This window comes from Etheostoma cragini, chromosome 6, assembly GCF_013103735.1.
Source record: "Etheostoma cragini isolate CJK2018 chromosome 6, CSU_Ecrag_1.0, whole genome shotgun sequence".
Lineage (NCBI taxonomy): Eukaryota > Metazoa > Chordata > Actinopteri > Perciformes > Percidae > Etheostoma > Etheostoma cragini.
In genome coordinates, this window is record NC_048412.1 from 21,385,885 (window position 1) to 21,409,242 (window position 23,358).

At 40.5% G+C, this 23,358-nt stretch overlaps 3 protein-coding genes across 8 annotated transcripts in view; all 3 read left to right on the forward strand.

Moving 5' to 3' along the window:
• Window positions 1–1,989, forward strand: LOC117946085 (cornifelin-like). 2 transcript variants are annotated; one of them, XM_034873928.1, is made up of 4 exons: window positions 1–313; window positions 986–1,132; window positions 1,242–1,378; window positions 1,639–1,989. In XM_034873928.1, exons 2-4 carry the CDS (start codon window positions 1,021–1,023, stop codon window positions 1,741–1,743), a joined length of 354 nt encoding a protein of 117 aa, XP_034729819.1. In that variant the 5' UTR covers window positions 1–313; window positions 986–1,020; the 3' UTR covers window positions 1,744–1,989. The 2 variants fall into 2 exon arrangements, with proteins under 2 accessions (XP_034729819.1, XP_034729821.1); XM_034873930.1 differs by having other exon boundaries at window positions 990–1,132.
• Window positions 1,990–2,199: 210 nt separating this feature from the next.
• On the forward strand, window positions 2,200–11,545 carry oscp1b (organic solute carrier partner 1b). 5 transcript variants are annotated; one of them, XM_034873915.1, is made up of 12 exons: window positions 2,257–2,475; window positions 2,997–3,026; window positions 3,720–3,874; window positions 4,224–4,391; window positions 5,457–5,537; window positions 5,661–5,764; window positions 6,242–6,370; window positions 6,731–6,800; window positions 7,077–7,216; window positions 9,433–9,496; window positions 10,490–10,602; window positions 10,667–11,545. In XM_034873915.1, exons 1-12 carry the CDS (start codon window positions 2,364–2,366, stop codon window positions 10,677–10,679), a joined length of 1,179 nt encoding a protein of 392 aa, XP_034729806.1. In that variant the 5' UTR covers window positions 2,257–2,363; the 3' UTR covers window positions 10,680–11,545. The 5 variants fall into 5 exon arrangements, with proteins under 5 accessions (XP_034729805.1, XP_034729808.1, XP_034729804.1 ...); XM_034873916.1 differs by having other exon boundaries at window positions 10,490–11,545; XM_034873917.1 differs by lacking the exon at window positions 2,997–3,026 and having other exon boundaries at window positions 2,201–2,475; window positions 10,490–11,545.
• Window positions 11,546–13,279: 1,734 nt separating this feature from the next.
• stk40 (serine/threonine kinase 40) overlaps window positions 13,280–23,358 on the forward strand; it is a 19,432-nt gene continuing 9,353 nt past the window's right edge. Inside the window, exons 1-6 of the mRNA XM_034873918.1 lie at window positions 13,280–13,526; window positions 16,975–17,101; window positions 17,593–17,678; window positions 19,508–19,651; window positions 20,554–20,778; window positions 21,088–21,140. Coding sequence (XP_034729809.1) covers window positions 16,984–17,101; window positions 17,593–17,678; window positions 19,508–19,651; window positions 20,554–20,778; window positions 21,088–21,140 — 626 coding nt within the window. The 5' untranslated portion in view covers window positions 13,280–13,526; window positions 16,975–16,983. The remainder of the gene's footprint in view (window positions 13,527–16,974; window positions 17,102–17,592; window positions 17,679–19,507; window positions 19,652–20,553; window positions 20,779–21,087; window positions 21,141–23,358) is intronic.

Below are 23,358 nucleotides of genomic sequence, written 5' to 3' on the forward strand. Positions count from 1 at the left end.
GTGTGAATTCTTCATACTTTGCTGATCTAATGTGAGATTGAAAAACCATTTAATTGGAAGGCTTCACTTCTCAGTACGTGTTCCAGCAATCTGTACCTGTTTGTGATTATACACACTATCCGCCTTAAAGCAAAGCAGCAGTTCTTGTTAATAGTCTGAGTTTATCAGTCAATAACTACAGATCTTTGTCATCTTCAGAAACAGCGGTTTGTTGGCCAACCAGTATTTCACAGCTCAAGCTCGTCACAACTTCCTGTGTGGTGGGCAGTTAGTCAGTTTGTTCAGGAGGAGTGCACACTTACAGACTCTTCTGGTAAGTGACATCTCCCTTTCCACTCGCAGTAAATTAACTTTATATTTAATTTTTTCTATTACATTTATTTTATCTCATATTTTGTTCTTTAAGTTTGTGCCTTCACAAAAGACTCCTTTTGACTTGTTTGTTTGTACTTCAGGTTGAGTAACATTTCAAATTAATAGTATATTTTTCAGGTAGCAATTTTTCAACTTAGGTTTTCAAATGAGTTTTTTTTTAACAAACTGACTAAGTTGAGGATTTTTTTATAAATATTTTTGAGTGTATTTCACAAAAGCTAACATTTGTTGATACATTACATGCTTTGTGAGGGATTCATGTAGCGCGTTGAGTGTCTATGATAAACGCTCTATAAATGTAATGAATTATTATTATTAATATGAATGCAATAAGTTGGAATAACACATTTTTGTCATATAGTTATTCTATAATGGAAAGCACTTAAATAAATTTACCTAGAACTCTAATTATTCCATGAAAAGTCATACTATGATATTTTATACTCTGGAAATGAATTGTATCACATGTCAGTTCTTATGCACAGATGTGAAAACAATTGTGGCACACAGAAAGACTGATGTAGGTCATTTCTCCTCCAGCTTTTCCACCTGCAACAAACTGCGCCTTTGTTCCATTCCAGTGCTAACAGCTGAATGTGTTCTCAAGTAGGCAGCTAAATCAAAAGCAGATCCAGTAATCCAACAATGTCGAACCCAGTGGTCACCCATCAACCAGGTGCAGGCAGCTATGGGACAAATGTCCAAACAGGAGAATGGAGCACGGGCCTGTGCTCCTGCTGCAGTGACTTGTTTGTCTGTGAGTACCATTCAAGATGCTTAAATTTTACAATTTTTGTCCGTGGAGGCACATTTTCATGATTTTTATCTTACAAATGTTGACAATGAAATACACTTCTATTGTGCAGGTGCTCTTGGTTGCTTCTGTCCACTTATATTGAGCTGCTACACAGCAAATAAGTATGGAGAAAACTGCTGCTTGGGTTGTGTGCCCGGAGGCTCCACGGCCATTAGGACTCACATGAGACTGACTTATGGTATTCAGGTAAGTTACAAATATAATTATTGTATACTCTAGATTTGCTGAAAGACCCATGGTGGTGTTTTTTTTTGAGTGGTTCTGTAAGTATTATACAGGCAGAGATTGACCTCTTTTTAAGAAACTGGCTCTTTTGAAAGTCAAATTTCACAAACATAGGAAATGTTGGGTGTTCTTTGAAATTGAGAAATGTGAACTGTGGTACATTTCTTCATAGGGGGTTGGTGTTTCATGTTGTGATTTTGTTGCAATATTTTTAACCACAGGGGACAATAACCAATGATGCCTTGATGACCTTTTTCTGCGGATTGTGTGAGATGTGCAGGATGGCGCGAGAAATCCGCATCAGAAATGGAGACATTTCATCTTAAGAAGGCTTAAAGGATTCTGGTCCACAGTTGTTGTTTTTTAATGATGTCCAGCTATTATTATTATATGAGTAATTTGTTCATTCCTGTAGCGGGCATAGCTTTTGAATAAGAAGCTTGTTAATTATGCAATTCAAATGTTGAAAAAGTGCTAGTAGCCTACTGGTCTGCATTACTGTAAATAAACTGCATTTGTCATACACTCACAACATGATCAAGTACATTTAACAGAAGGGTTTGGAGCCACGTACACTAATAATACTGGTTAAGGGTTTATTTGGACATGGTGTAAACACAATGGATAAATTCATTGAGTGTGTACCTTTATTTTATTATATTAAAGTCTAATCTGTAAAAATGGGATTCAATTGCATGTGCACTGGGGCACAAAGTCAAGCTGAAATGAAAGTACGAGCCTGACTCATCTGCTTTTGTGTACGTCATAACGCACAACACGCTGATTGGCTGTTTGCTTCGTGGCCTGGCAACCAGAAGAGGCTTTACCAAACAGACAGACCCCCCCCCCCCCCCCCCCCCCCCCCCCGCGCCCAACCAGCAAACATTCGAGCTAGCTAGCTACAATCGAGAGCTACCTAGCGACATTCAACCCTCCAAATACCGTCATGTCTTCAAGAACTCTGCCTCTGCTATTCATCAACCTTGGCGGAGAAATGCTGTACATCCTGGACCAGCGGCTTCGAGCTCAGAATATCCCTGCTGACAAAGCCAAGAAAGGTAGCTAGCTAGTTTAGCAGCTATCCGTATGACAACACAAATGTCACCCTGCAGTAACTGTGATAACTGCACATGACTTTCATTCGGTTAGTCCCTTTAGTAGTTGAGGAATTTAGAATATGTTCAGCGATTCATAGAATGTCACTACAAAGCCAACATTAGAGTTTAATTAATTATTCAACTGGTTGTCTTTAGTAAACTCGCATATTTTGATAAAATCATAATGGAGTTAATGTTGCATGGGGCACTAATAATCCCAGAGCAAATCAAAATTTTTAGCTAATTCCCAATGCTCCATTGTCAGAAAATAACGAGAAACTGCTGTTCAACTATATAGATTTGTATCATTCAAATGTAACGTTAGCATTCAACCATAGATGTAAAACAGTTGTTGTTGTGATATATACTGTATGTGTACAACAACATTGGTCAAGCTTTAAGTCATTTGCCATTCAATTCAATCTGGTTTTCAGAACATCTTTTCATTTATCTCCTTTTAAATTATAACGTTTCCACAATAGCTGGCTGGATAGAGGATGACAGAAGGAGAGGTATTACAGAGCTTCAGCAATATGCACTGATGCATTAGTAGCTAGTCTGCCACAGCTCTTTCCTCTGCAACATGGCTGTATGAGATAAGATATCATAAGATCACTACAGAGAATTGTCTCTTACCTAAAACAAAAAACGAATGCATTGCTCTTTATTCTGCACATATCAATAAGTTAATCCGGGAACCCCACACTCAGTCCCCACTCTGCTTTTTTCACAGCTCCTTTTTTTGTAGTTAAAATTTGGCATTCGTATGTGTAAGTAGCACTACAGACCATGCTATTAGCCTTACTGTGTTAAGCAAATATTTGCCTCACTCTTGAACCAATAAAAAGCTTGTCGAATATTTTGACAAAAAGTGAAGTTACCATATGGTAACAATAGGTTTGACTTCTTACAGTCACGATAGTGATTGTGATCACTTTTGCCAATTGCAACAATAATTGATGGAAGTTAGTTACAGTAAATGAAAAATTTAAACCTGGCAATTGCCCTGCTACCAAGTAGGACATATGCTGATGGCTTTCAACTCTGCTGCTTGATTAGTGCCGTTTGGATATAGGGTGAAATGGTTTTGGCCAACATGTAGTATAGACTGCTGCCTGCTTCTGAGCCTACAGTGTGGAAAGGATATTTGTCTAACCTCTTATAACTGTTTGGGGACTTTTCTGTTGTACTGTTTGCTTGACTAGTTATGAATGACATCATCACCACCATGTTCAACAAAAAGTTCCTAGAAGAGCTTTTCAAGCCACAAGAACTTTACTCCAAAAAAGCCCTGCGGACTGTGTTCGACAGGCTGGCCCACGCCTCAATAATGAGACTCAATCAGGCGAGCATGGACAAGGTAAGTCCAATGTATACAGACATAGCCCTCCTGTACAGCTTTATACCATGTTGTATCATGCACAGTGTGCCAGTTCCTCAGTATACAGACTACTATATTAGTATTTTAGAGTCAAGCCTGCTTCAGAGCCACATTAGATACATCTACACATATATTAATCCTTATATCTATATAACAACTGTGTACATATTGGCTCATTTAGTTGACTTACAACAGTAATTCCCAAGTATGAAGCGATTCATATCAAACATGAGTGTTTTGCTCTATGTGTCTCCCTCTGCTGTTTATTATACAACAATAAAATTAGATTTTATTTTGCTTTGAAGTCATGCATGTGTGTCCTTCACAGCTCTATGACTTGATGACCATGGCTTTCAAGTACCAGGTGCTTCTCTGTCCTCGACCTAAAGACATCCTCCTCATCTCCTTTAACCACATGGATGCAATCAAAGACTTTGTGAAAGACACTCCCAGCATTCTCAGCCAAGTTGATGAAACGTACCAACAGCTCATAGAGGTGTGGCATGTGTGACTTCTCTCTACTCTCCTCACATTTCTTATGGACTAGAGTGTGTAGCGACATTTCACATGGCTTGTTGTTACATTAACATTACAATTAATAATAATTACAAACCATTTGGATTATTATCACATACATTGAGCTACAATATGACAGCACACATTCAAGTGTCAGCAGCAATAGTTTTTTAAAGGTCCAAAATGTGTTTCCCATCTAGCGTTGAGATCATTTATCGCAATTAACTCTGTCGCGCCACGCAGTTCTAAGTACAAGTTACTGGTACGGTAGCCTTCATGCTTCAAAAAGACGGTCATTTTGCTCTTTTCAATATCCTTTTGTTTCTGGGCTAAGAACAAGAAATGTTACTCTTGAATTTATACTGGTCATTGATCCCCAGTCTCAGTTTCAGTTTCACTGATCCACAGGAAATGTTTTTCTTTGTTAGTAATCACTACACGGGCCTAAATACGCACACATGCTCAAAAGTACAGTGCTGGACCAGCGCCCTTAGTGCTGGGGGGGGGGTAACGGTGAAGAGAGAGCACCCAGAAAATGAAGTGGAATCTCTAGTCTACACTCCGTACTTTGGTCAGTCCAACCCTCCGGTTCCCAACCCAACACCCTATGGACTGAGCTACTGCCAGCCCCCTGCTAGGCAGATTAGCAGCACCTGTGAGTTTATCTTGTGACGGCAAAAACGGGAAAGGCGGAGCAGTATATCCAGTATATGCCTTATTGGCTAACGTATTTCAAGATGGTGCATTGTCTACCCCAGTTCATGCTAATGGAAATGTAAAATTTCAAGCCAATAAGAATACTTGGAATTGATGGTGGTGGTGAATATTCATGAAAAAGGACAAGTTTGTGAATGGGCAGCACCAATTTTAATAATGAACAACTTAACACGTTACACACTGGACCTTTAACATTGCTTGTTATTGTATGGTTAGGTTAAACGGGATAATGTTTAACATTGAGAAAGAAAAAATGTAGAAACATTCTGTGTGTAGTTACATTTTTCATTGTTTTTTTCCAAGTAATTTTACATTTTCTTTCTTTTAGATGTATACAACCTTGTGTAGTGGGGAATTCCAGCTGATCAGACAAACTCTTCTTATCTTCTTCCAAGACATGCATATAAGAGTAAGTGCATTATGTTGGCAAATGAAATCATTGAGAGAGAATACACTCAATAATATTATATTGTCTTTTGTTAGTGTTTTATTTTCCTCACAAGCCTGTTGCTGTGTTTTTACTCTCTGCTAGGTTTCTATTTTCCTCAAGGATAAAGTGCAGAACTCCAATGGGCGTTTTGTGCTTCCCACCAGTGGTCCTGTGCCTTATGGAACACAAGTCCCTGGCTTGATAAGGTACCACTGTATACAGCTGTTTTCACTCAGACCTAGACAATCTTCACTTTAAAGAATGATGGATGTGATTGAAATTTAAAAAGGTGGCTTGGATATCAAAACATACCTTTGAGCCTGTTCAATGATCTGTAATGTTTGCCTTTTTGTCTTTCATATGCTTGCTGATCTTACACAGACCGTGTAATCTTACGTTAAGTAGGCCTATCTGTAGCTAATAGCATTACAGAGGTTTTGTTGAAGTGTTTACATTCTAATTTTAGATGCATTGTATGTTGAGCTTGGATCAAATTACTCAAGGATTGTATGTGCAAAGTGAAACATTTAGTACATTGAGGAAATGTAGAACATCTGAGCTTCAACAGTGTTAAAGTCCTTTCATCACAGGAAAGAAATTCAAAAGAAATTGCTGTGCATGCATTAATTATTGAAAGCATGTTTGTCCATAATATTTTGTGTTTATGTATCTGATTATTTCAGGATGTTTAGCTGTACTGGTGAAGAGGTGACCAGGCTGCAGTTCAATAATGGAGGAAACTATACCGCGGCTCTCCGGGAAGGATCTTTCGAGATATTTAGAGACAGGGTCACCAAACTCGGCACAAACATGTAAGACACTGCAAAGTACAAAAGATATAACATGACTTGGTGGTACTGTATTTATGCAATGGCAGTGGATTGATGATGATTTTCTGTTATCCAGGTCATGAGATATTTAGAAGTACTAAGTCAGAGGTAACGGAACTTTATGGTGTAGTCTTGACAACGCTTCAGAGTCCCAGGTGTATAAACTTATGTGGTTTGATGTCACACAATTTCATTAAATTACTGCGTAAATAACCTAAAGAGGATTTATTCCCCGGGGCATGCCCACAGTCAGTAAAACGTATTAAGCCTATTGTCTGAGTAGAAACATCACCCCCCCGCACATTGTTGCATTGAAGTGGTCATTCTCTCTTTTTCATCCAGGTACAGTGTAAGCCGCCCAGTGGAAACACACATGTCGGGAACATCTAAAAATTCTGCTCAGCACACTAAGGTGAAACCGTTTAACTGTCAGCCCTGTGAACATGAATGATTTTTATTAATGTACACAATGTTTATGAATTTCATGCACACAAGTTAAATTTTTAAGACTGGTTTTGACATAATTTAAATCTTACTGTGATACAATACATTACATTAGCGGGGACTTGGTGAAGTGACCCTGGTCCAGAACCATACTTCCTGGTGCATAAACATCAGTAGCAGGATCTTGCAGACAACAATTTCACTACAAATATACTGAAATAAACAAGCCGTTGTGTGTCAACAGGTCAACACTGCTCCCAACCCTCTGGCCAAAGAGGAGCTAAATCTGTTGGCCAAGTTAATGGGAGGGCTAGACGTTCCGAAATCAGGAAATGCAGACAACAGCTTCCGGGTCAACCTCTTCAATACCGATGAGGAGGAAGAGTGAGTCCCCTTTTTTTATTTATTTTTTTGTCTATTGGCAATTTGTTGTATGGAACTTGATAAAATGAAACCTCTACTTAAAGTGCCCATATTATGCTCATTTTCCGGTTCATTGATGTATTTAGAGGTTATATAAGAATAGGTTTACATGGTTTAATTTTCAAAAAACACCATATTTTTGTCCTCTCCGGGAACCATCACCTTATCGTGGTGTTACTGCTACCAGCCAGTCAGAAGGAGTTTTAGGGCGTGCCATGCTACCATTTAGGTGAGCATTATTACGTTTGTTACAAACAAGACTGTCCCAAATGATTATTTAATCTACTATTAATCTAGCGATTTCTTTTTTTATTTCAGTTAGTTGACAAATCTAATGATTAATGTTTTGATTAATCTAACGATTAATTTTTTGAATAATCTAACAATTCATTTTTCAATTAGTGATTATATTCCCATTGCTTAATTATTCACAATTTACACAAAACAAATTTCAATAATGTTCAAATCTCTATTTATTAAAATTGTAACACTGAACTGTACAAGTAAAAGGAATTTGTAGTGCAACCTATAGCCAGATATAGGCTATCAATCCAACAACAAAATAAAGTCACTTTTCAGGAGGAATACAAAAATAAAAACTTAAAGTAAACCGAGCAAGTGCAACAAGAGTAGCCTGGATTTGCTTCTTTTTTTTTTTTACAGTAGCAGGTAAAATATTTGTTTATTGTTTAAAAGTCCCATGGCATGACGATTTCACATTATGAGGTTTTATTTAACATTAATTTGAGTTGCCCCAGCCTGCCTATGGTCCTCCAATGTCTAGAAATAGTGATAGGTGTATACCGAGCCCTGGGGATCCGGCTCTGTATTTGAGGAAATGAAAGCTCCGATGGGCCGATCTGAAATCTTACTCCTTATGAGGTCATGAGGAACAAGGTTACCTCCCCTTTCTCTGCTTTGCCCGCCCAGAAAATCTGGCCCACCCATGAGAAAGAGAGAGACATCATGGCTTTTAAACTAAAAAAGTGACAGTTGGTCAAGGCTCCACCCCGAGCCTCCACCTTACCCCCCCCTCTCACCTCCTCAAAAGCTACAGACTCACAAATGGCACACACTAAGGAAAGCTCATTGTGGGACTGGCTCTAGTGGCTGTAATTCTGCACCAAGGCTGAATTTAAGGAAAGACACGTCAGATATGGTATAAGGGGACCACTAAGGTCCACAGTATATAAAAGCATCCAAAAAACAACACGTTGTGGGACCTTTAACGTCCAAGCTCCTCTCCCTTTAATCCTACAGTAAAAAAAAGTTCAATTTTAGCAACATATGAACTCAGATGTATCAAATAAATCCAACAATAAAACAAATTGACATTTCAAGGCACTCTCGGGAGGACACACAAATAAAACACTGAACAATAAAAACAAAAATAAAAACGAAAAAAAATTCTCTCCTTTTCTAAGGCAATTATGAGCCCAAGCCTGTTTTAAACCCGAGAGTTTTTTAATACGTGGGCCGTTATACCTGACGTTATAAAGACTCGTGAGATATCTGAAAGAATCTGGCCTGGTTGCTTAATTATTGAAGACAGTGCTACGGATAGGGAGCACAGCACAGTTTACCTCACACTCAAGTCAGTGCTGGACATACTGTATATGCTTGAGCTATCGGAGAAGCTGGAGGCATAGATGAGCAAAACTTTTGGTGTTATGCTGCTGTATTCCTGACTCAGGGTTAATTTTGCAAAGTCTACAGACTCCCACATTGTTGTTGGCATTAAGAACGAAATACTCCCAAACTTGAGAAGATCATGTACGAGCTTTTTTCTCAAGATGTTGTGGCAAGGACTCCGAACTTGTGCTGTTGCCGAGGAAGCCATGTTATTTTTGGACGTGACGCAACGATGCAACTAGTGAATTATTTGTGTAATTATTTACGTGATCAATGACTTTGACTATGTCGATGTAACGTCCCAGCCCTAGTGGTTACACAGTCATCACGGAAGTAAAGGCCGGACTACAATAGAGCTGAGTTTGGAGCAGTTTGTGAACAGAGTTTTCTGTTGCAGACTGACTTTGGGGTGGATTTTTTCACTTTGTGAATCTATAATGTGCACAAAACAGGGGAAAAGCCAAAAAGCATAATATGAGCACTTTGAATTAAACTATTTAACTTGATTTAATCGCTCAAAACTAACATTGGGACTTTTATTACAGAGAGGCATTGATATCAAGACCAGGTGACCTTTCATATGGAGTTATTAACATCCAAGCAACAAAGGTAAAGCCAGTCCAGTATTTGTTTACTGAAAATGTCAACTTTAAGTCTTATACAGTGACAAAAAGTCTGATCATATTGTCAGCTATCTGTCATCTAAGGGCAATTGCAGAGTACAAGACTGTGAAAATCTCAGAGTTGCTGTGCTTCTTGAAACAGAAGACATTTATTGTCCCTGACTGGACTCATGTGGACATTAGAGACAAACAAAAAGTCACTCATTGGAATTGTTTATATCCGTCTGTAATGGAGCTTCATGGGGCCACTTCATTAAGCCCCCTCTCCCATCCCTTGTGTCCACTTAATCTGCCGAACGCTAGTCCCCAGATTCACCCTTTTTTTGTAGCTATGATTTTTGTTTTGCTTTGGGCTGTCTGCTTCCCTCTGATTGGACACCGCTCTCCTCCCATCTCAGACTCATCTTGAAAGTGCATTTGTTTTTGACTGTGATGAAATCAAACATGTTAAAAAACTGACATAGCACCCGGCACAGCTCACGGCGTGGGCAGGACCTATCACAGATCTGCCCGACTCGAGGGCTTTTATCTTATTTTTTTTTTGGGGCATTTTAGGCCTTTGATGGACAGGACAGCTGAAGGTGTGAAAGGGGAGAGAGGGGGAGTGACATGCAGCAAAGGGCCGCAGGCTGGATTTGAACCTGGGCCGGCTGCTTCGAGGAGTAAACCTCTACACATGGGCACCCACTCTACCAACTGAGCTATCTGGGTGCCCGAGGGCTTTTATCTTTAAGACGTTTTTCAGGGTCAGGCAAAAAAGGAAAAATATTGTAGCCAGCACAGGCCCAATCTGTCAGCTTACAACAAGTCTACTATCTTTTACTATTGATAAGGAACCCCCATGATAGGACTTGGGCTTTTCCAGTCAAGGATCAGAGATGTGAGGCTTTGCCAGTCTGACAGGATAGAATGTAATGGGGCATAAGTCTTTATGATGACGACTCTTGCACTGTGATTGGTGGATAAAATTGTCTTTCAGGACCAGCAAGTCAATGCAGAGCTGGCCAAGATCATGGGGGAGTTCACAGAGTCTGGAGATCAATCTCCCAGTTCCAGCAGTAAAGGAGACGACCTTCTGGCCATGATGGACGGGCTGTGACATGGTCACCCTGACAAAAATGCACATTGGGTGGGGCACAATGCATCGTCAATGTCTGTTTTTACTGTAGACCAGGCGTCTGTCTGTAGCTGCGTACACACTGCAGCAACCTGACATGCCATCAGAAAACCTTATTTGGATGATTTTAAAATGGAGATGTGTGCAGGTGTTTCAACTGGTTGTCAAATGACCAATTGCAAATTTGCATAGTCAACAACAAAGAAAGTGGTGAGCCAAGCTTTAAGGTGTAATGGCATGTTTGGAAAAAAAAGAGTTTCAGTGCATCAAAATATACAGTGGGCATACTGTATATTAGCGTATGTGGTAATACCAAAACATCTGTTCGTATCATGATGCATTTGTTCAATCAGAGTCAGACTTTGCTGCTATATCCACAAAATACACATTCCTTTAATTTTACACAATGTAATTTATCTTAAATGTCAATACATCTATGTTTTAGTTTGATTTGATTGTTTATAGTCCATAGTTCCATGTTACACAGTGCTCTATTTTGATGAACAAATTGTGATATTATGGGGGAATTGCAGAAAACCAAAGTGCTCTTTCTATTGTGATTAAAAATCCCTCAAATGTTTATTTTGGTGAGAAATATATTTATCTTGCATCACACTGTACTACCTTTAAACAGTATGAGAGCAACTTGTAAGACATTTTTCACTACCCTGTGATGTCTCTAGTGTTAAGCTATGGCCCAAGAATGTGCTCATATCAGTTTATGTTTATTATAGTTTATTAGTTTATTATGATATATAGAGCAATTCAGTAAAAGTTATGTCTAATATGTAAATATGATCATACTTTATTTATTTAAATGTATAATGTTCTGTGTATAGGAAGGTACAAATTGCTACAGTTGTTAAATTGTTGAATGTGTGATGAAGGATTTTTAATAAATAGATAGAAAAATATGTATCATTGGCTTTGTTACTGATGCAATAGAGTGTTAATAATGGCATGAACCTTGAAACAGCTTGTTGTTTTAAGGATGTACAGTAGGGGGAGTTGTTTGATCTTTTTTAACATGTACTGTACGTGGTGGGCCCAAGCTGATTACACATTGCTACAGTGTATTTTATTATGCAATCACGTTTTTTTAAAAGAAAATGTGATACAAATGTAAAATTATTTTTCTCTCCATGAATTCACTTGCAATAAGGTTCACTGAAATGTAAAACAACAAATGAGTGATTGGTTATATTTATCTTTATTTACAAATTGAACTACCACACCAGAACCTTAAAAGCAGTATGCTTGAACTTAATCCCAAATTAGACTCCTGTCCTCCAGCACAGACCTACAATAAGAATTGCTATAGCAACAGCTATCTGTGCGCAAGATAGATGTGTGCAGTCTGCCTGCAGACGGGCCAAAGTGAGACTGTGATAGTCTGCACTCCCCCAGCCAACCACACTCACACAAACGAACATGATGCATACCATGCAGGCAAAACATGCTGAGACATTTCTCTGAATTAATCTAGGGGTGGAGGATTTTGGAGATGTCTTCCAAATGATATTGGCAAAGGAGAGGCAATAAACACTATGTGCCCTGAGGAAACAACCCTGTAAAACAAACAGAAACCATAGAGCAAAGTCATCCTGCAAGACTGTTCACTTGAGTCATCCAAACTCACTGGAAAACAACATTTCACAGTGAAGATTGCTAATACATTTTCAGATAATAATAATAAACGTGCTTGAGAGCTACCTAAACATATTTCTCTCACAGACCTTGCATTTTGAGTTATGATTCAGTTTCCTCTTGGGAGACTGTGGGCAGGCCACTGTAAAGCCACAGGCTGACAAGTGTTTCATGTGGCCAGGGGCATATGCTCTGCTGAGTCAATGTAGGAAGACTAGCGCAAAACAAAAAAGCTTCTGCCATTTAGGTTCCCCTGTCTTTCTATCACACCTGCCCACTGATTTGAAACTGGTAGCTGTGGGTGGGGTTAAGGGAGAGTCTAAATTAGGAACACAGGTAGGCATTACTAACTGTCACTGTCATGCTTGCTGAGTAAATGAATACAACATTTAGCATTGTAGCATTGGTCCAGAAATTGTATGAGTCTCAAATATCGAAAATCTGAAATATTGAAATATAATGATTAACTTGAAAAGAAAAGGGTGCATGTGAGAGAAGATAGCCTGTTTATGCGATTTAGGTGGGACTGAATATAAAGTCTATTTTTTGTCATATTGCTTGTTATTATTTATTATAACATAGGAATTTTATTAAATGTTCCATCATGACTTCTTCTGCGAATGTTTATTTTTTTTAAATGTGTTTTAAAAGCTTTTCCTTACAGACTTTATTTGTAGAGCTTTCCTTAGTGTTAGTTTGCAATGTAATGTTTAACTTAAGTTCATGTTCTGACAAATGTTCTACAATGGTATGTCCGGTGGCATTTGAAGTCCTTGTGGGCTGTGCATTTATTCACATGACACAATAAATAACTCTAGTATTATATTTCCACACTGACATTCACAATTGGTGTCGTTTCATGTATTTCAATTTCTCTGTACAGACAATGATTTAATGTGTTTCTTCAACAACTTTTATTCTGCGAAGAATTTCATCATCAGTACGAAACCATTTACTAGGAAGAAACAGACATGTGTTGGCATTGGTCGATTGCAGCTGTCAATCAAATAAGTGTGTGCGTCATTTCCGTTGTCAGGTGGTGCTGTCGCTGTGGAAAGATGCGATCAGCGAAGCGCGGAGGCTTTTCCTTAATTGCTCATTTCGGTAACAGAGGCTAAACAACCCGAAACCAACCCTCTGTGGTCTCTCATGTTCAAGCGAGAAGCTCCGCACATCCACCACAGCGATTACCCAAGAAATATCCATGTTGTAAGCAGACAACGCAGACTTTACCCGGCGGTTTTGGCTCGAGGTAAGCGAAGTGGTGACTACATTGCTGTCTAGCCTTCTGGCATAGCTAGCCAGCTGTAATATTACCTAGCGTTACTTTGTTTAAATGGCCTCCCGGCTGCTCTGTAGAATCCGACCTGACGTTAGCTAACGTCGCTCGCCAAATCTGTGTCACATAAGTAAAACGTTACATGCTAAAGTAGCCGTCACTAAGCTTAAGGCTGCTCTGTGTGTTTTGCACCGAAAGCCCAACTCCTTGTTGTGTTGTGTGTCCCTTTGTGTAGTAGCCGGCGTGCCTGAAGCGGTGGCAACGTCTTTAGCCGAATAATTCAGACCGCTTTGTTGTCGTACTAAGTTTGTAAGTGCCCCCAAGCTTGGCTTTATGCTAACTTACGTAAATATACATCGTAAAATAATGTGTATGTTTGTGTCTATTTAAATAACCACTTCAGTCATTAAACGTTACAATAACGCACGCCGTATAATACAATTTAGTGTGCGTGGTTTTAAACTTCTCTAGGTGGTCAACTAATTGTTGTGGGTAAAACACATTAGCACCTGGCTAACGTTATTCAAACTAAGATGTCTGTGCGGTGGTTTTGCACAAGTTGTGAGGCATAACGTCATAGTTTTACTCTCCGACTCGTCTCGTTCATATTGCTTGCTGCCAGAACTGAACGATGTCTAGACCTTGTGGTCGCAAAATGGCATCAATCACTGTGTGACAGTCGCACTTGTAATTATTTTCGTCTTGTGATTTCTAATGTAACCTTGTGTACACGGACTTGCTTTGCGGTCCAGGACGTTGTTATGGCGATAATGTATTCAACAACTGCAGTAAGGTGTAGACTGGATTGCGCTAGAAGTGTGTAAGAGCTCAGATGAATGATTTACACTTAATTCCAGCAGCTGGGTTAAAGCCTCTATGACCTTCGAGTTGCTTTACTTGTCCTGACTTTTGTGTTTGCTCTATTTGTAGACTCATTGATTTTTGGATCATATTATCTCTCTGGCTTTATAATCGCTCCAGATTTGTTATCCATAACTTATGTTTACTACCTGCTCAAGTGTCCCTATGCTTACTTAATGCATCCTGTTAATACCTTGAGTTTGCATTAAAGCTGTTCTTGCAGAGCCAGACAAGTGGCTTGGAGCCTGGGTGGGTGGATCTGGAGTCACCTACGTGGTTGTTTTGTTCAGATACTATTTATGGAGCCCACATTTCTCGTGGGCACTGGCAGCGTGTCTCTCCTCCTTTTGTGTGATATGATTCAGAGGCTGTATCTGTTCTTGTCCTCCCTCTGGTACAGTCAGAGGCAGAAGCAGTAGTGCTTGCCAGATCACTGGCTGTGCAGAGAGGCACAGCAGTGTCAGAAAAGGATAGTTGTGTGCTGTCATTGCGCTGATGTCATTTAGGTCAGTGTGCATTAGTTGGTTGCATTGACCTTTGCTTTTTAGATGTGTCAGGGGTTGGCTCCACAGCACTACGACTGGTGTTTTGTAGGTAGATGAATGGCCTTGGTTCCAGGCCTTGGGTCCTTGCGTCAGTTTGGTGTCACACTGTAAGTCCAAGGTGCACAGATTAATGTTTTGTTTTTACTCTGTAACTGTAGGGAAAGGGAATGCATACAAGGTACAATCACAGATCATGGCAATGGCAACCAATGAGATGCCTAGTTTAGTTTGGCTTGGTTCTGTGTACTTATTTTACTCAATCTAGCAGTCTTTCTAGCAATCAACCAACTATGTAAAATATTTTAATCTGGCAGCAGTGGAGGCAACATGTTCATTGTTGATTCTGACAACTTTGGTCACTGGATGAAAAAGGTAAAAAAAAATCCTTTCCAGCAGCCTCATGATCGGCAGTAGCTGATTATCCATTGCTGTGCCTTGCATTCTCAAGAGTAACATGGTCTCTTCCTATTGGCAGCGTGACTTGGTGTCACTCTTGCTTGTGCCATAAATGCTGTCAGAAAACCTCAGCTCATCAGACTCAGTGGGTGATGACTAGTGGAGATGGAGACAGATGGGCGAGAGACATGATGATGACACTGTCTGCTGTCTGGGATCACAAAAAGCCTCATGGAAGTGAGAATTCATACTAGCCCGTACTGACTGCCAACTGTCCTGTCTCCTCTCTGCCCAAAAACACCAACTGGCGAGTGGCGCACGATTAGGTTTGAAACAGGAAGATGGTCTATTTCATTCAAAATTTCTCTAGTTTGTGTCACTTGCAAAACTGGTTACAAATTATAAAATGTATTTGGACTGTGTCAGCCCTCCCCTCATTGTCTAGTTTGCAGTTTATGAGTTGCTTTGGATTTATTAGTCTGAATCACCTCTCTCGTGAAGTTTGCTGAAATATGCACGCCACAGCTATCAGTTGGGACATTTTTACTTCAGACATGTCACTTTGTGCCTTACTTGTGGACATAACATCTATGAGTTTTTTCTTTTTTAGTTAACATGGTGGTGCATATGTCAGAGGCTGGTGGCACACTACTCTTTCATATTGGGATCATCTCCTGGGCATTTAAGCATTTCTCACCAATGAAAACTCTGGACGACAGCTGGGTGAATCATTCCTCTTGGTTCAAGGCACTACTTCCCTGTTACGGGAAACAAATGAGGTTTCATCACAGAGGAACTCAGTATCAGTAAACAAAGCATACCTCTTGCTCTCTGAATTCTGAGAGGTAGATCTGCTGTGTAAGTTAGTATGTGTAATGGTGATGTGTCACACTGTCACTGGTTCTTCTGGCATGTGAATCTAGTTCCTTATCATAGTGTAAGGGCTTGGCATTTTTTTTGTTTCAGCCTTGTTAGAACACGCATGTCCTTTCAGAGGAAGGTCTGCGCTGATAAGCTGGCTGTACAGATTTTGAGATAAAACGCACAGATTAAAAGCGGAAGGATTTTTCTAAACCCATGTCCACTGCATCAGGAAAACATGGAGCTGGGGTTCATTGCTGAGATGCAACAAAGCTTTTGTTTAAAGACTTCTGTGCTAGTGCAATGTGTTTACATGACAGCATTGCCATTTAAATTGCAGATTGTGGCACATTAGCATTGCCTGTTGGGGAGATTGAATCTGAGGTGTCAACCTTAACGCCAGCAGCCATCATTCTGAATGGAGCTGTAATGGCCTCACATTCACACTGAGTTGTTGGTAAATGTGTGGGAGGGATATTTAAAATAGGCTGGGAGGAGCTGCACTGACGGTTACCTCCTTTCTCTTCTGTTTACTAATCCGCGCACTCTTTTCCAGCCTGTAGTACTATTGCAAAAAGCTCTGGGTAAGGTCTTTATTTTTAACAGACTATTTATGAAACCATTGTTTGGTATCAGCTTACTCGTGGCATTTTTTGTCATTGGTTTGAGCGTTTGTGTCCTTGCACTCACATGTATGCATTTACCCTTTAATTTTACTGTTTTTATCCAGTGTACTAATCTGATTTATTCCCCTGTAGAGCTCCAGTATGTCAAAGCGGCGCTCGTCGGAAAGGGGGCCTGGAGAGACATCAGGCAGGGCCAGCAAACTACAGTGTCCTGGGATATCCGGAAATAATGCCAAGAGAGCCGGGCCCTTCATCCTTGGTAAGGATGGAAATTGTGTGTGTGTGTGTGTGTGTGTGATTGGCCCCTAGTGTGCAATTTTGTAAACATGTGTAACTTGAGTGTGCAGGAAATTGGGGAAAGGTATTTGTGTTGTGTGTTGTGTGTGTGTGTGTGTGTGTGTGTGTGTGAATGTGAGTCGTGGGGTGTCTGTGTGTATGCACGCCTGAGATAAGAATGTGAAGAATTTAGCTGATCCCCCTAACATTGGCTAAAAAGGTCTAAGTATGAGTTGCAGCAAGGTTATTTCCTCCCTCTGGAAAATGTCTCTCTTCCATACTCTCAAACTTGTATGTTTTCTACGTCACAACTCTTCCACTATTTGCAGTGCAAAGTGCCAAGGAAACCATTACACTAGGGGTGTTAATGGTTACGCGCACATGCAGCCTTTTAATGAGTTTAAGTGACAGCACACACTCTGGCATGTAGCCTGCCTTTTGGTCATGCAGCTGTTCCTTTTCTTATCCTTGCAGGGCCTCGCCTGGGCAACTCACCAGTGCCCAGCATAGTACAGTGTCTGGCCAGAAAGGACGGCACTGATGACTTCTATCAGCTCAAAGTAAGTCTGTCGGGTTTGGCACATTTTGAGGGTTTATTTCATGCTGACAAAAAGCACATGGTTCAATAAAATGTGAGCATAACGTTCAAAACAAACCTATGATGTGCCAGCAGACACATGAACCTTTGACCTTCGTTTTATTGGTGTTCATTTTATGGCCCCTTGTTTCAGCCGGGCAATCTGTTTATTGGGGCTATCCAATGTCTGTTACAAATGGGAGGAGGCTATAGAAAGGGGGTGAAAGGCAGGGAGGAAGATAGTCCCCCTGCAATGTCGATGTTTAACCCGCACGACCATGTAGTGAGTCATTGCTTGACCCTCGCTTCATACCTGTGACTACAGCGCCTCAGTGTCTGCTGCACAGCTTGTTTGCTTAACATTGGTGTATTAGCCACTGTTTTAAAGCGGCAGACCCCTTATACCTTGCCTTGGAACCAAACAAATCTACAAGCCCATGTTTTAATGGCTCTGGCAGATACATCTGGTCGCCCCCTGCTTTGGACAGATTTCCAGCAACTCAAGAACTGACGTGCCAATCAAAACTAATATGGGCCGTGAGATGATAACTGGGAAAAGAACCGTTGAGGCATTATTGAAACCAACCAAGATGGCATCAGCTGATATGGAACAATTATAACGGCATGAATTTGCCCATTAGGATGGCTGTGTAAGGCATGCACCTAGTGAGCATAGATGTATAGTTTTTTTTTTTTTTTTACATATTTCAATGGCCTTATTGGCAGGGAAATGGACACAAAGTGTCTGGAGAAAGGCAGCTTACTTAGCCAGTAGGCAGATTTATTTGTATAGCATATTTCAGCAACAGGGCAATTCAAAATGCTTTACACAAAAACAGTTTAAAAAAAAAAGTTAAAAATAAAAACCGATAAAACACAAGAATAAAAGTTACAGTGCAGCATAAGAAATTAAACATTAAATAAATGAACAACCATTTAAAGAAAGGCAACATCAAAAAGAAAGGTCTGCGGCCTTGATTTAAGAGAGGTTTTTTCTTTGTAGTAGGATATCAGATATGTATTTTGGCCCTAAACCGTTTTAGTGATTTATAAACTAGCAAAAGTACTTAGAAATTAATTCTTTGAGGCACAGGAAGCTAGTGTAAGGACTTCAGAACTGGAGTGATGTGATCCACTCTCTTGGTCTTAGTAAGGAATCGAGCAGCATCGTTCTGAATCAGCTCCAATGTGGCTGTTAAAAATCAGGTCAGAGTCCATGACTACACCAAGATTACCGGCTTTGTCTGTTTTTAACATTGATGTATGAAGCTGAGCGCAGGCTTTTAATCATTCCTCTTTTGCCCCTAAAACAGCCACCTCAGTTTTGCCTTCATTTAATTTCAGAAAGTTCTGGCACATTCAGCTGCTGAGTTGGTCCATAGTTCTCAAAAACAAAACACAGTTCTTTGGTCCCTTTGTCCTGGGGGTTGTTAACCAGAATGTTTAAATAAATAGATAACAGGACACGGGAAAACAATTTTCAAAAGTCGCTCTCTGTATGATTTAAATATATTTATGTGAGATTCCGTTTCCATTTTACATCATTTTGAAATCCCCGTGGCATACATATCCTGGTATCCCAGGTTGTCCTGATACAAATTATATTCATAATTTGAGTGATGAATTACAGGGCTGAGGTTATACAAGCATTATCACAAATATTTGGAAAAATGGCGTAGACCCAAGAGCCTTAAAGTTTTAAGAAGATGAGCTGCACACTAAATGGTTAAAGCACTCTTTCGCTGTCTGATCCTGTATCAACTCCTGTGTTGTGACCCCTGTTTGCTCTGTTCTTGTGTGTGGTTACGATAGATCCTTACGCTTGAGGAGCGAGTGGACTCTGCAGGGGAGACTCAGGAGGAGAGGCAGGGGAAGATGCTTCTACACACAGAGTACTCCCTCCTTTCTCTGCTGCACAACCAGGACGGGGTGGTTCACCACCATGGCCTCTTCCAGGTAGACCAGCAATTAAGTTACATGTCTGTTGACCTGTGCGTAGTATGTCATCAGTCAAATAGATAATATCATGGACCAAAAAAAGAAGTGTCTTTTAGTGAATGGTGTATTAGTCCGCACTGTGTGGGCAAGTAACCTGTCTTCCCATCTGCCTCCTCCTCTAACTTTATTATTCCATCTTCTCTCTCTCTCTCTCCTCTCTCTCTCTCTCTCTCTCTCTCTCTCTCTCTCTCTCTTTTTATATATATATATATATATATATATATATATATATATATATATATATATATATATATATATATATATATATATATATATATATATATATATATAATCTATCTCTCTATCTATCTCTCTATCTATATCTCTCTATATCTATATCTCTCTCTCTCTCTCCTGTCTGTGCCACTCAGCCGGTGTTCTCAGAATAGCAACATTGAGCTATGCACTCTGGTTCATCTAGAATATTGATTGGAATATTATGGTGCATCTCCACTGTGAGAGAACCAGTTAATAATGTACGCTTTCAGAGGTGCTGACTGCATCTAAAAAAAAAAAAAAACTGACAACCTGATACAGAAATCAATAAGAACTGGTGACTCTGCTAAGACTGTAGTTGGATGAAAAGAAATGGCCTCTGTTATTTGTCCTCCATCATCCGGTGTGGATGAAGTGGTGAATGTGTCTTGTTCATGGGTAACATGCAGTCTAAGCTGAATGAATCCACTTGATCAGCCGGCATAGTTCGGAACTCCATTCAGTTTAAGGGATGCCTCAACTTATATTGATTAGACACTGTTGGAAAGTGGCTCTAAAACGCATCAACTACTTTGTCCACTTACAAAGTAAGTGCCTTCCTGAAATTAGCTGCTCACCCACTTCTCTTTATTGTTGTTCCCAAGGATCGAGCCTACGAAATAGTGGAGGACATGGATGCCAACAAAGTGCGCAAGATGAAGAAGCGGATCTGCCTTGTGCTTGACTGCCTGTGTGCTCATGACTTCACCGACAAGACAGCAGATCTAATAAACCTCCAGCATTACGTTATAAAGGAGAAACGACTGAGCGAGCGCGAGGCCATTGTCATCTTCTACGATGTGGTGCGTGTGGTGGAAGCCCTTCATAAGGTGAGTTGAGGATGGAGTTTGGTGCACTACTCTAACAAAAAGTGCTCTCTTCTAAAAAAGAAATAATAAATAGAATTAAAAACACTTTCTATTTTTTCCCATATAAGAGAGCTTAAATACTACAATGCTTTCGTCAATTGTCTGAAACATTGCTTTATTGCTAGTTAGTTCCCCATCCTTTCTGATTACTCATTTCCCATGCTCGTGAGCTAGTTTAAAGAAAACAAGCTCTTTGTTTTGATAACAAATGATTCAGTAGACGCAATCTGACCAAACGTTTGTTCTCTCTACTTTATTTTCTGCATGCAGAAAAACATTGTGCACAGAGACCTCAAGCTGGGAAACATGGTGCTGAACAAACGGTAAGATGAAACTCATTCTCTCATCTGGTCTTGTCCATCATTTGCCTGGCCAATAAAGTCTCCTATTATACCTGGTCAGTCATTTTAGCCTGCCAGTAAGTCATCCTGTCTCCGCTCACATGTGCGAGAGTTCTCAGCCGGCCCCAGCAGCCTGTATCCAGTGTGCATTTGGCTTAAGACCCAAGTCGGGGTCACATCCTCAGAGTAAAATTGAGATCAGTTGGAGGAACCTAAAGCCTTGCTCTCTTGTGCCCGATACTAGGTACTTGTCTTTGTTTTGAGTGCTGATGAGTCATTCCCCATTGCTTGATTTTTGGAAGCGGAACGTAAACTGGACTCTGGTGCAAACAGAGCAAGGAATATGCTACTGCTTTGATCTCGGTTGAAGAGTGAGCAATGTTGTATGGCACACAGGACTCGGTGAATGCACCTCAGGTCACATAGTGCCGCAGTTCAGATTGGCCCTGCAGGACGGAAAACTACTCATCTGTGAAGCAATCCTCAACACCATGTTTAGAGTGTATGAGTGATGAGGTGTGTATTTTGATTGAATTTGTCCAAGCTTAGATAATTCAGCTAGATTTTTACAATGGACCTATTGATGGTTGCCTCTAAACAGCAGAGGTCTGCATGCCCATTCTTGGAGACTCTTATAATCATTCCACAAAGCTGGCCTTTTTATTTGGAAGTTCATGACTATCCCCAACACACACACATACACTCTCTGTTCTTACGCTTGCTACACACACCTTTGCATCCTAACATCAAGCATGCTTTCATCTCGAACAAGTGAGCATAATCGTGGAGTTGCCTCACTGCAAGTATAAGTACGGGCAGTGAGATTTCATGTTCTTCGGCTTATCTTTTAGCCACATACACACATGTCAGACATCAGAGCCTGTTGCCCCTCCAGCAGCGGCAGCAGTAGCAGTTGTAAAGGTGGTGATGAAACCGTGTTTTGGCCTGCACAGGAGGGGGGGGGGGGAGAAGCAGACAAGCGGAACACTCCGTCCCAGCTGTAGAGAAAGGGGAGGCCTGCCAAAGGCCCAATTCCTCCGAGCTGACTCACACTGCAATGCACGACACACACACACACACACACACACACACACACACAGAGTAATTTATTTATTTACCCTCTACTGTGCTTTTTCTCTATTTTCTTTTACACCCTCTTTCTGTTCTATGCCCTTTGTCATATCCCCTTTTGTCATTTCCCTTTTCCTGGATGCATCATACTTTGCTTGCTTGCATATTTCCTCTGTCACTCCACCCTGGATGTGCATGAAGTCTGTATGGGATGCATGCGGCCCATTGTAGATGCAGACCGATCCCAAAATCCCCTCTCTGCCCCTGCTGCTTGTCGTCCCTCTCGTACCAAAATGTACCAATGCCATCAACAAGCTCAGCAGTTTATGCACGAATGATGTGATTTCCTCTTGCAGAGCCAGCTGTTATAAAAGCAGGATGTCATAAGTCAATCTGCAGGGTTGTTGTATGTCAGGGCCAATTGACTTCCTAAATTCTGGTTGCACTCCTAAGGGGATGGTAATTTATGGAGACACACCGTAGCAAGGTGTTTTTTTTGTTTGTTTTTATGTTTCCATAGAGCTCCTAGCATCACCATATTTTCTGTATGATGGATTTACCCTTCTGACTTAGGAGCAGGGATGTAGTGGAGGCTAAACGCACGTAAACGCCGTTTATGCACCTCTTAAAATTCGGAAATGGCGTTTACCCACCTCCAAAGTGCGTTTACCCACCTCTGAATTGCCTTTTGTCCCAAAGCCATTCTTAATTAACATTATTCTGTTGTTTTAGTTTCATATTGTTCATTATTAGTTTCATAGGTTGTTAAACCTAAGACGAAGTCTATCATATAGCGCTGCATTACTGTCAGTGTTGACGGTGTTTGGGGTGTAGAGCCCTCAACGTTGCCTTCCAGGCAGCGTTGCCTGGAAGTTACTAGGATCGGGCAATGGCTGGGTGCCTTGAAGTCACGGTCGCAGCGCTGCCTGCAAGGCGACGTTGGGGGCTTAGAACATCAAGCAGGAAGCAGCAGACTAGTCAAAGATTCGTCAGTCAGGTGAAATTCAGGATATATTGTCTGGTGATAACTGGATGTTTCAGCATATACTGGCTGATAATAACTGGATGTTTCAGGATATATTGTCTGATAATAACTGGATGTTTCAGGATATATTGTCTGATAATAACT